The following is a 12,318-nucleotide window of genomic DNA, read 5'->3' on the forward strand; positions in this document are numbered from 1 at the left end:
GTTATGAAACCAAAAACACATACAACATTTTGTTTGTCATGATATTTTTATGTTTTTTTTATTATGTTTTATGAAACCAAAACATATTACCCTTTTAATTTTTTACTAACAGGTATGAAACCAAAAATTGCCTAGAATTCTTTTTGTAGATAATTAAAATAAAATTCTAATCTTGGTTTAAGAGGGAGGGAAGCATGAGATATAACAAAGGAGGATAGTTTTTTTTTTCATCTCTTAATTGCACAAAAAAGATAAAATCATAATTAAGTTTGTAATGTTCATTTCAAAAATGAATTAAAGGTGGTAAGGAGGAAAAATAAGTTGGTGGATGGTGTCATAAATGAGGGAATGTACATTATTTACTCTCTTACTTGATTGAGACAAGGACATAAAGTCTACATTATGCCAAGACAACACATGAATTGTTAGAAAATCTTGTCATAAAGGAGAGCAAAAAGAATGAGTCTAATTGTTTTTTATACTAAAGATGTATGGACTAAATGTATTTTCAAGTAAGAACACTCATACACGAGGACCGAGTCTCACTAACTTACTATGTCTTATGCCGAATACTTATTTGATCCAAAATAAAACTAACGAACAATATAACTTCTAATTTAATTAAATAATTCAACTAATATTTTCATCAACTAAAATAAATCAAGCATTATAAAAATATCACTACAGGTCACGCACAATAAAATAAAACCAACATAACTAACACATCAATTTCATAGTTATCAAAATTAATCAAATAAACAAAATACACAATATTCTATTTAAAAAATAATCATGTCATAAATCGTACTCATATAATTGTCACACAAAAACAATTAAATAAAAATAAATTATAATTATTAAAATAAAATACATAATAATAAAAATTTATTTCTTTACATATAGAATAAATTATTAATTAAATGATAAATCATGACTATTTGTAAAAAAAACACATATAAATACATATGAAAATAAGTGTTACAAGAATCCAACCTTGATTTTTCTTCATGAAACTCCTTCCACCTTCAATGCGAAATTACACATTTGGGGTCAATTGTTCTTGTAGTTAAAGACATGTTATTTTTCTTTTATAATTAGAGAGAAACATAGTATTTATTTATTTTACTTTAGATTGAGACGTGTCCTCATTCTAAATTTTTTTTCATAAAAAAATATATTTATTTATGTTTTTGGTAATTACGGGCTAATAAATGTTGGGTCGGAGCGGTTTAACATTTGACCCGACAGCATCGAAAACGAACATACCTTAAAAGCCGACCTCGACGGCTTAGTTTCACTTTTCAGATCTCCCTTTTCCTCACGCCTTTGCACTGCTTTCATTTCCAGTTTCAGGTTAGATTTCGATTCCTATTATTTCTAACCCTTTGGAATATAATAGTAAAGCTTCAAACTTGTCATCCGTTATTATTGCTAAGCGTAGCTTGATTTACATATGCCATTGATGATTTTAATTGAACTTGCTTACTTGTATTACTTCAGTGACCTAAATATTTTTTTATTTATATTTAAATTTGTTAGATTGAGAAGTTAAAAAAAGTGAAAAATTCTTAACCTAATTTTGTTCATTTACCCTTTTTCTATCATCAATATCACTCTGTAAGAAACACGTAGATTTGTATCCATGTATGTTTTGTGTGAGATAGGATCAATTGATCAAACATTATATATTTATTTGGTTTAATGTTTATAGAAGATATGCATGATTGTGTGCTTCACTTGATCTTCTAGTGAAATCTTGTTGTAACATTTTGGTTTTGTAGGATTTTAGTTTAAGAAGATATGGCAGAGTCAAAACCTGGATTGAGAAAGCCAGTGTTCACTAAGGTTGAGCAGCTTCGCCCGGGGACTAGTGGCCACACTCTAACTGTGAAGGTTGTGAGTACTAAGATGGTGATGCAGAAGGGTCGTCCCGATGGTCCTCAACCTCGTCAAATGCGAATTGCTGAATCTTTGGTGGGTGATGAGACAGGGATGATTATATTTACCGCCCGAAATGATCAAGGTATACATATTATTTCTTCGATTTTGTAGCAAATATGCCGGTATAGAATTTCTTGTGTTATTGTTTTGACTTTGCCATCACACACTTATGTGTATATTTATCTTGGCATATTATGCTTTAAACTTGTTCAATTGTCAATTTCGTCGGCAACTGTTGCCCGTGATCCAATGTTTGTTAATTCTGGTCTCGTATTGTCCATATGATGGCGACAAATTAATAGTCATAGTTAAAAACATGCTATAAAAAACATCATGACGTGTAAAATTTAAGTTCATTAAATCCTCATGTTGTTATGAATGCCAAATAAAATCCGTAGTTCACGGGGAAAGAGCTGAGAAATGGAGAAGAGAGATAGAAAAACAAAATTTGTGTTGATTAACTAAACGACAAACAAAGAAAGGAGAAAATTCTCCTTCCATTGACTCTGCCTTCAACTCAGGGTTTTCCTTTTTACAACCGAGTCACTATTCTGTTTTCGCCATAACTAACGAATCTGAATGCCTCTCTTCTATTTAAGCTAATTTCACACAGTAAGCCTAACAAAAACCAACCAACCACTTCATTCTTACAGCTCTTCTTACTGTTTAAATGTTCTAATTAACTATCCTTTGGGCTTTATCACAAATGCTATGTTGTAACCTGTAACTCTGTAGCTGATTTCATAACTAAACTAATCATAAGCATCGCATGAGTCTAGGTTAAAAAATAATCAAGTCCTAACACGATTAAAATGAAGAAATACTATTAATATTCTACTCAGAGGTGCAGCTTTGAAGTTAGTGTTGTATTTTGACAAAAAGGGTCCTATTTTCCATGTTCATTTCAGTAAGATTTTCTAGCACCAATGCCAATCATGTCACCTTTCAGATCATGATATTAAAGAAAAACAAAACTTTATTAGAGATGTCTTTTTGTCCTATTTGTGTCATGAAGAACTTATTTCCTAAGTGGTTCACATCAAGACAGACTCATGCAACGAGTTGTGTGCCTTGCCATGATAAATAAGAAAACACTGATTCTGTAGTTCATGCTTTTATTCACAGCATTTCCTTATTCTCCATGATTTGGATTGCCAAGTGATGGTATTTCCAGAATCCTTGATTCGTTTTTAATTGCACGACATTCAGACATATTGTGTTGTTTTAGCAACGATGGCTAAGAGATTGATTTTGAATTTACCTATTATGCATGTGACATTAATAAACTTCATTTTTTTCTATCCATTTCTGGCTTTAAGAAAATTAAATATTTCTATTTTTTTATCTATGTAATTAAACTATAATTATGCCAAAGGCCATATGTTGGTTCAGCAATACTTATTGTGAGTATTTGATGAACTAATATGCTGACTTAGTGATATGTTAATCTTATATGATAGGAAAATAATCTCATCCTTTGATTAGTTTATCACTTAATGTCAGCCTTTGTGGTCCTATCTTTGCTGACTTGTGCTTGTTTAGGTAAGATGTCTCTTTAGTTCTATTGTAGACATATGTGAAATTTTTGAAAAAAAAATCTATGCCCTCACGTATATGTATAATGAATCAATACAAATTTCCTCCTTTTCATGCCATAAAATGTTTAACTACTATATACTAGTTATACTATCCATAATTGAGGGTGATACAATGACTTGACCATAATCTTTGAATAATGAACAAAACTTGAAAAATAAAATAGTTTGCCTATATCCTTGTATTATCCTCCAGTCTTATGTAGACAACTGACATGCCTAACTTTTTTACATATTATTTATTCTTTCTTGAAATGTTTTGAAGAACATGCTTTAGTAACTATAGGAGATATAGAATACCACAGATATGAAATATGTTGTAATTGGACAAAGCAAATTAAAGCAGAAAAAAAAAAACGGAAGACTTAGCTACTAGCAGAGGACAAAATGTTGTGTTGTTTATTGTGCAAACTGAGTTAGTTACATCTTTTTTTACATTGTTTTGTTTCTGTTTTTTTGTGCATTTCTTTGTTTGGGTGTTATCAAATATCACTCACAGCTATGTTGTCAGTCACGGATAGCGGGATCGCGGATAGTGGGATGACCGCTATTGTGAAGACCAAAAATCAATATATAAGCTAAACATAAAATACAAATGGTAGACAAAAATACTAAAAAGTAGCAAAAATAAAGGGGTAATCATCGTAATATTTCATATCCAAAATGTAACATCAAAATTAAGATCTAATAGTAATAACAAATAGTGGAAGAAGAATTGAAGAAGTAACGAGAAGAACTAAAACAGAGGAAGAATAATGAGAAGGGTTGCAGCAGTTAACTGGAGGAGCAGAAGAAGAAAGGTCAAGAAATAATTAAATAATACGGATTTGGGTGCGAAAAGACTCAGATACCCTTAATGAAATTACATAATTAAACAAAACCTGTAAAAACCGATTAGCAGGTAATGGATCCGGGTCCGAGCGCAACACATCAGTGCATTGGGGCGCTATTCGTGGCCGCGTTCGCCGCAACCGGTTACGGCGGTTTCACGGCCAGACGCGCTGCAGGGACGACATCCGGCACACCGCGTTTCCGCTATCCCACGGTGCCGCCGTTGTTTTGGCTTTCTGCCGCCATCCACCGTCAATAACACTTAGTTGCACATCGAAAATATCTACAAGTTATTCTTAGTCTTATTGTTTCAAGTATTTAGTTTGGTCTTGTACTTGTATTATTACAATGAACTGGACCTAATTATTGGTATGAATAAGACCACCTGTTTATTATCGTGTATTGTATTAATACATTCCATATCAATCTGAAAGGATATTGTTGACAGCATCCTTTCTCTCTCTCTTCACCCTTTCCTGCGAAAACCTTACAATTCAACAGCAAATCCTTTTTCCTTCGACCAGCTTTTGTTGACTAGGTTTGTTGGTTGCAATTTATGCCACACTTTGGTAAATTTGATTGGAGTGCATCTCGAACATGTTCAAGGGATTTGTTTGATGAGTATTTTCTTTGAGATAAAATGAGTGAGACATATAGTTCTACCTAGTGTATAAAATGCGTCTATCTTGCTTTAGCAATGCTTTTTTTGTAGTTCTATATTCTTAGTTTAGGATGATCTCTTATTATCCTAAACTACACGCGATCTTTCCTTTTTGGTCTCGTCTAGCCCGGTCATATTACTTGGTTGTTGTATAAGATTATATAGTTAAGGTTTTCTTTTTTTTTGTTTCAACTAAATTAGTACCACTGCTGCTCTGGATTAAATTTATTTTTATGAGTAACGGTTATGAAGTAAAAGTAGAGGCTAAACATTTGTTACTTGGTTATGATATAAAAAAATATATACACTGTTCACTTCTACCATGGCAGACATGAGGAAATTCTAATTACATAATACTGTAGGCACAAATGCAATCTTAGCTTCATTTGTGTTATAGTTGAAATATTGGGAAGAGAGAATGGTGGAGCAATGTATGAAATGGGGATGTGACATTTGTTTAACTTTAAGTAGAATCGCCAGATGTGATAGTTGTTTAACTTTAAGTAGAATCGCCCTATGTGCGGTTATTGCATCATCTGTTTTTGAAATTTTATGGGCTTTGCTTTTCAAAATCTAAAACATGATAAAATATGTAATTTTCAAGGGCGAGTGTGCATTATGGTTTCTTTTTGTGCTATTGTTATGTTTGTATCTTAAAGTAGCATTATTATCTTAGTTTACATTTATGTGACTTGATGGAGTTTGTAGCCATTTGGGCAATGAACAATTGCCACTTCCTCTATCTTTTATAAGGAATACTGTTAATTTACCTCCATAATGTTGAGAATTGTTGATTCATTAGGGTAAGCAATGAATGAATTAAATTCTTTTTAATGGCTTAGAATACCATCCATGTTCAGTAAAATTATTGAAAATGTCTTAATGTTAAAAATTTTCTTTTGTTCAGTGGATCTGATGAAAGAGGGCTCTACTGTCATTTTGCGAAACGCTAAAATTGACATGTTTAAAGGATCAATGAGGCTTGCCGTGGACAAATGGGGTCGTGTCGAAGTCACAGAACCCGCTGATTGCACCGTTAAGGAAGACAATAACCTTTCCCTTATCGAATATGAACTGGTTAATGTTGTTGAGTAACTTGTTGGAATAATTTGCAACTTCTAATGTGTTATAATGAAGAATAAAACAAATCCAGCAACTAGGAATAGAGATTTGGAAGCAGTAGTACCAAAGAGTTAATTTCTTCCAGCTGAATCAGTGGTTCTTATACCACTGAAACAGACATGTTGTGATGATGATGATGTGCACTGCATTAAATGAAAGATAAGGAAATTTGCTTCCAAATCTTGCTTTTTGTTTTGCTATCTTTTAATTATGGATTTTGTGCATCTTTGCTACCTTTAGATTATATGTACCAGATTATATTATATGTGGAAGACAAGCCTTTTATAGTTGATGTAATCTTCGTTTTATTTTGCTTTTATACTCCTAATTATGACCAACGGATGTGCATTCTTAATGTAGTGATAAAGTGTCTAAGTGGACACTTTAAACCATAACTGATAGAGAAATGCTAGGCCCCCATGATTTATTTTTACCATAAAGTTCTCAAATGATGCATTTTAAAAATCTTACTAGATTCAATCATCAATTAATTTTCATATATTTTTTTTTAATGTCCACATATTACGGAGGCAACTGTAGAAATGCAGTGACTATAAATAAATTGGATCCAATATTCCAATTTCTATATCTTTGATATTATGAGTAAAAAAAATCTATTACATGTTAAAAACATTTTATCAACAATTTTATGGACTCGTTTTACTTTACGTGTATTTAGATGGATTTATTGGATAAACTACATAGTTTAAATATAAAAAAAAATGTTCTTGAGTATCCTAAAGACATTGATTAAGAAAATAAATATAAAAATTTAAGGTTAGGAATGTTGTATTCAACTTTTTTCATAGCATTACTTCTATTGCAAACTAAATTATTCAATTCTCCGCAATTATTATAATTAAATGCTTTTATTATTTTGAAGAAGATGAATCATTGAGAAAAGTACAACTATTCAATTAATTAATTAATTCTATATATTAATTTTTGTAATTTCAAAAATACCCTTATTTTAGGAGGAAAATGTTTGCTTCAATAACTTAAAAACTTTTATACATAAAGATCTATTATTTGCAAGGAGATGAACCATTGGAAAAACTACAATTATTCCATTAATTAATTAATTAATTTAATACATTAATTTTAATAATTTCAAAAGTACCCTCATTTTAGGAGGAAAATGTTTGCTTCAATAACTTACAAACTTTTATATATAAAGATACTTTATCTATCATATATTTAATGTCACATTTAAAATATTTGTTTGTCTCATTATTTATCATTTTAAATTACTAAGGAAATATTAATTTCTTATCCTCTATTATACTTTATTTATTGTATTTTAACTCACTACTTTACTAACTACTACTTTCATCCTTATAAGACTTTCTTGCAAACTATAAGGTTACTTAAAAGTAAATTTAGCTCATCTTATGATACAAATTAGTACATTCAAATTATTTTATTGTTACACTTAATATAAAAATGTGGACTAAAGGTTTTGGGGGATTTGATTCTTGTTTACCGGGCACTTGACATGCTATGCTGACACGTCTATGATTGTCACTACAATTGTTTATAAACTATAATTGTGTTCATTCTTAGTCCATCATTTCCCAGTTTGAACTTTGAATTATATGACAAAAAAGATTGACCTATTCTCTCCTCTGGCATTTTATATGGGTCATTGCGGATGAAAACTGAAAAACAAAGTTCACTTACTAGCATGACATTTATTACTTGGTTTGAATTAAGGGAAGATACTTCCATTAATATTTTTATTCTCTATGTGGTAGTTTGCTTACTTGGTCCATATTCCATAATAATTCATTATGCAACACTTTTGCTAGTGGAATTCAAGTTTTCAACAACCATAAAATGCACATGACATTAAGAATGTGAGGCCCGCAGGCTGCAGCACTTCAAGGCACATGTCTTGTTCATGATTATAGCATATGGTTGGGCTAGGGAAGTAATTGTCATGGTATTCATTATTTATAAACATTATCAATTTATAATGGTACAATTGGTAGATACACCCAACAAACTTTGGGGATGGAGGCTAATGCAAAATCATGATCTCCTCTGTACATAGTCCCTACGTAAATAATACTCCCTTTGTCGCATGATAATTGACATATATTTTATTATTTTATACAAATTAAAATAAAATAAATTACTGAATTGCCTTTATTAAGTATAAATGTAAAGTAGAAGTCTTTAAATCATAGTTTAATTGACAAATATCGATATTATTAGGTTGAAAATTATGTCTTGAATTTAAATTCGAAATTTCGTAAATAAATTTATAAGTAATACCGAAAACTAATTAATGTTTATTCTATCTATAAATTTGCTTATATGACTAATCTTCTATGGATATTAATTGGATAAATTACCTATAATTCATCAAAGATAAAAAGTAAAAAACCATTTTGCTATGTATAAGTGCATGTTCTTACTTAAATAGCTTGCTTGTACAAGAATATGTATTAGAGATAGTATAAGGTTCTCTTAATAATGTTAATGAAGACAAGAACAATATCCCATGTGACTCCAAGTAGAGAGATCTGAAGTGTTGGTGGATTGAATTGAATCGTTTAAGGAGACATGATCTAAGGTTTTTAATAAGTGTACTTCAACTTTCTTATTAAAATATTCAATTGTTCCAAACTTACAATTAAATTTAATACAATATATCGCATATCCAATTTCTAATATTGGATCTAAATCCTAATTAATTAAATGAAAACTTTGAATGTCATTTATACTCTATAAAAATAAAAATAAAAAATAATTTATTTTTTAAAATGTGTGTTCATGTTTTTAAAACAGTTTCTTGAAGTAAATTATTTATTGAAACTTCAATTCCGAAAATATTAAAAATATAAATAATAAAAATAGTTTTTTTTTTGATATTTTAAATATTTTTAAAAATATAGATAATTGTTCACTAAAACTTTTTTACTTTCTTATTAAAGAGTAAAATTAATGTAAATTTTAGAAAATAAAAAATAAAAAATACATTAACCTAATACACGACACTTAAATTTTGTTTTACACAAAATAAATTAGATCAATTTTGTATTCTATTTCATTAAATTAAATCAATTTATCAATACTTAGAAAGTCTTATGTGAATACAAAGTTTAAGCAATATATTTAAATATCAAAAAAAGAAAAAATTAATAATGAATATAGATATGTATTTTTTATATATACTTAAATAATACTACTCTAAAATAAAATATAAATAAATAGAATGAGTAAAAAATTAATGTATGTCGAAAAAAATATTTATTTAAAGATTTTCAGTTTCACTATTTAAGTATTTCTCATCAATAACCTTGAAAACCATATCCAATAGAGCATAGCTGAGCTGTACACAAACACGATAATGGTGGGCAATAACTAAAAGTGTGGGCTAAACTATAGAGTACGGTTCCACCCAATTAAGTATAACACCATCCATTGTCTTCCTTTAACTGGTACCCACATGGCTCATAAGAAAATGATAAAAGCAGGAAAAGAGGAAAGACATATTAGAGCAATGGATGAGAAAACAAAGGCGAAGTGTTGGTGAGAATGCAAAAGGGACAAATTAGATTACGATTGATCAACGTCATGAGTTACATACAATACAATTAATAATGTGTGGGAAGTTACTCCTTGTGTTTAGGAATAAGGTTACAATTTTTAAAGTTATATTTTAAAATTGTACTCCTTGTCCTTGATAGTTTAAGGTTTCATTTTTATTTTTGAGGAATAAGGTTGCAATTTTTTAGAAGAAAACAAAACTTGAAGTTACAAATATTGGGGTTAATTTGTTTGTGTTGGTGTATTGCTTTTAGTTGATAGCATTTGTTTAACTTGGTTTTTAGGCTGAGCAAGCTGCCTTATGGTGATATAGTGCATTTTAAAGGACATGATTTAGTAAGTGTTCTACGTTTCTTCGTAGATAGATGGTTGGTAGTTGTTTCTCAATATGATAAATGTTAATATGTATTTCAAAGATATTTGTTAAGAAATTAAATATATAAATTTTTTATTTTTATAATAATGTATTAAACATCTTTGAAAGTTCTAAAATTATATTTTAAACTAAAAATTTATATTTTTAGAATTTGTACTGTATAAAAGTGTTTTATATTAACATCCAATAAAATTTTACAATTTTGCTCCATTTTTATTAAAATATTTTAAAATTAGTTAAATAAGTTTTTAATTTCTATAGAATTTTGAAATTTTATTTTTAGTCTCTATAAAAAAATTTTCAACTAATTAGTCTCTAATTTTTTTATTTACTTTTAATTACTATTTTAAATTTTTTTTGTAAAAATTGATACGTTTAATTCCTTAAAAAAGTTTCTAATAAATCAAAATAAAGAAAAAAATAATTTAAGGGCTAAACTAAAAATATATCTAACTATTTTATAATATGTATTATGACATAAATAAATCCTGATTTCCCATTATATGTTAGTAGGATCTACATATCTATTAATTTCGTAAAAATATTATGAAAAGATAAATAATTTTCTAAACCAATTTTTTATGTTTTATTTTCTTTGATTTGTATTAGGAACCCTTAACTAACATCTTAAATAACATTTTAAAAAAGAAACATTAGTTTCATAACAAATATTCTCTCTTGCTAAAATTTTATAAGAAACAATGGGATAAAAATTCAATCAACAAAAATGAATGTATCTAATCTATATTATGAATCAGAACTAAAAGAGTAAAAAAAAAAAGTAGAAATGGTAGGCATGGTTTTAAAATTAGTTATGATAAAAGTCAAATATTTGTAATTATCTAACAATTATTAATTAGTGACAATGCTCACATTGATAAAAGATAGAACTTTATAAAGAGCTGATACCATATTATATTTTTATATTTTATATTGTGTTTAATCTATACTTACAAAACTAACTTGTAAAATGAATAATGTCTCTATAAAATTTTATATAGTTTTATCTCTTTTCAATGTGAAATTTAAATATTACAATAATAAAAATTGAAAAAAGTATTCCTAAAAAAAAATTTGAAAAAGTTGATATATAATTAATAGTATAATTAAAAGCAAACTTTCATTGATTGACATTATAAAATAACATGCGTTTAATTTATAGTTCGGTTGGGGAATTAAGAGAAACCGAAAGAGATTTAAGTAAAAAATCTTAAGTTCCAAAAACTAACATAACTTTATTACTCTCTTTGTCTCACAACAAATGTTATTTAAGATTTTTACACATATATTAAAAAATATAATAGTTATAAGAAAAATGAGAAGTTATTTTTACCAAACTACCCATCTTAACTATTAATGAATTTTTCACTTTTATATATACAAAATAATAATAATATTTTAAAAATTGTGTATATAGTAATAATTAAAGGGTACTATAGAAAAAAAACTAATTAAAATTGCATCCAAAATTATGAATGATATTCATTTTGAAAAAATTATTTTACTATAATAATACTCATTGTGAGACGGAGGAGTTATTGCTAACATTTTCTTATAAAAAAGGAAAAAAAAACATCTTGAGGTTCTTTACATTTTCATGAAAGTTATAGTTTGGTCTTTTATTTTCATTTTGTAATGCTTAGTCCTTTAAGTTTAGCTCAGATTCTATTTATATATTTTAACTTTTTATTTTTTTTATTTTGTCATTTACGTTATATTTTCTTTACACCGTTAGTCTTAAAGTTATTAAATTACACATATAGTTCATTAAATTTGATAATTTTCTTGAATTACTGTTAAATATAATTCAAATAGCATAATGAGTTGACTATTCAAGTTACTTTACAAATGAATGAAATTGATAATATTGATCATGTTAAAGGACATTGATTACCAAATTTTTAAAGACTATTTGTGTATCTAGATTGACTTAGAAAAATCAAGAAATATAGATTATTTATAAGATTTAATGATTGTTTTCTAAATGATTAGTGTGACTTAGTTATTGTTGCAACGTTCTATAGAATTTTTAATAATAAAATATCTTTAATTGCATTAATTATTATTTAAAATGAAAAAAAAAAAACTAGCAATGTAAAACATAAAATAGTTTAAAAGATTAAATTAGAAAGTAAAAAGTTAAAAGCATCATTTTATTATTATTGGAATGGAACCATACAAATTGTTTTTTCAGGCAATTTTGGAATAACGGCTTATTATTGGAATGGAAACATGAA

General features: G+C 27.9%; 1 protein-coding gene across 1 annotated transcript; it reads left to right on the forward strand.

The window, feature by feature from the left end:
- The first annotated feature begins 1,215 nt into the window (after positions 1-1,215).
- Positions 1,216-6,389, forward strand: LOC101488815 (uncharacterized protein At4g28440-like). The gene is made up of 3 exons (XM_004509763.4): positions 1,216-1,353; positions 1,782-2,023; positions 5,936-6,389. Exons 2-3 carry the CDS (start codon positions 1,801-1,803, stop codon positions 6,121-6,123), a joined length of 411 nt encoding a protein of 136 aa, XP_004509820.1. The 5' UTR covers positions 1,216-1,353; positions 1,782-1,800; the 3' UTR covers positions 6,124-6,389.
- The last annotated feature ends 5,929 nt before the right edge of the window (positions 6,390-12,318 follow it).

The sequence above is a fragment of the Cicer arietinum genome, chromosome 7, assembly GCF_000331145.2.
Source record: "Cicer arietinum cultivar CDC Frontier isolate Library 1 chromosome 7, Cicar.CDCFrontier_v2.0, whole genome shotgun sequence".
In the NCBI taxonomy this organism is placed as follows: Eukaryota; Viridiplantae; Streptophyta; class Magnoliopsida; order Fabales; family Fabaceae; genus Cicer; species Cicer arietinum.

Coding starts and splice junctions, on each gene's coding strand:
- LOC101488815 (XM_004509763.4), top strand. CDS start 1,801: ATGGCAGAGTCAAAACCTGGATTGAGAAAGCCAGTGTTCACTAAGGTT. Junction 2,024..5,935: donor TACCGCCCGAAATGATCAAG/GTATACATATTA, acceptor TCTTTTGTTCAG/TGGATCTGATGAAAGAGGGC.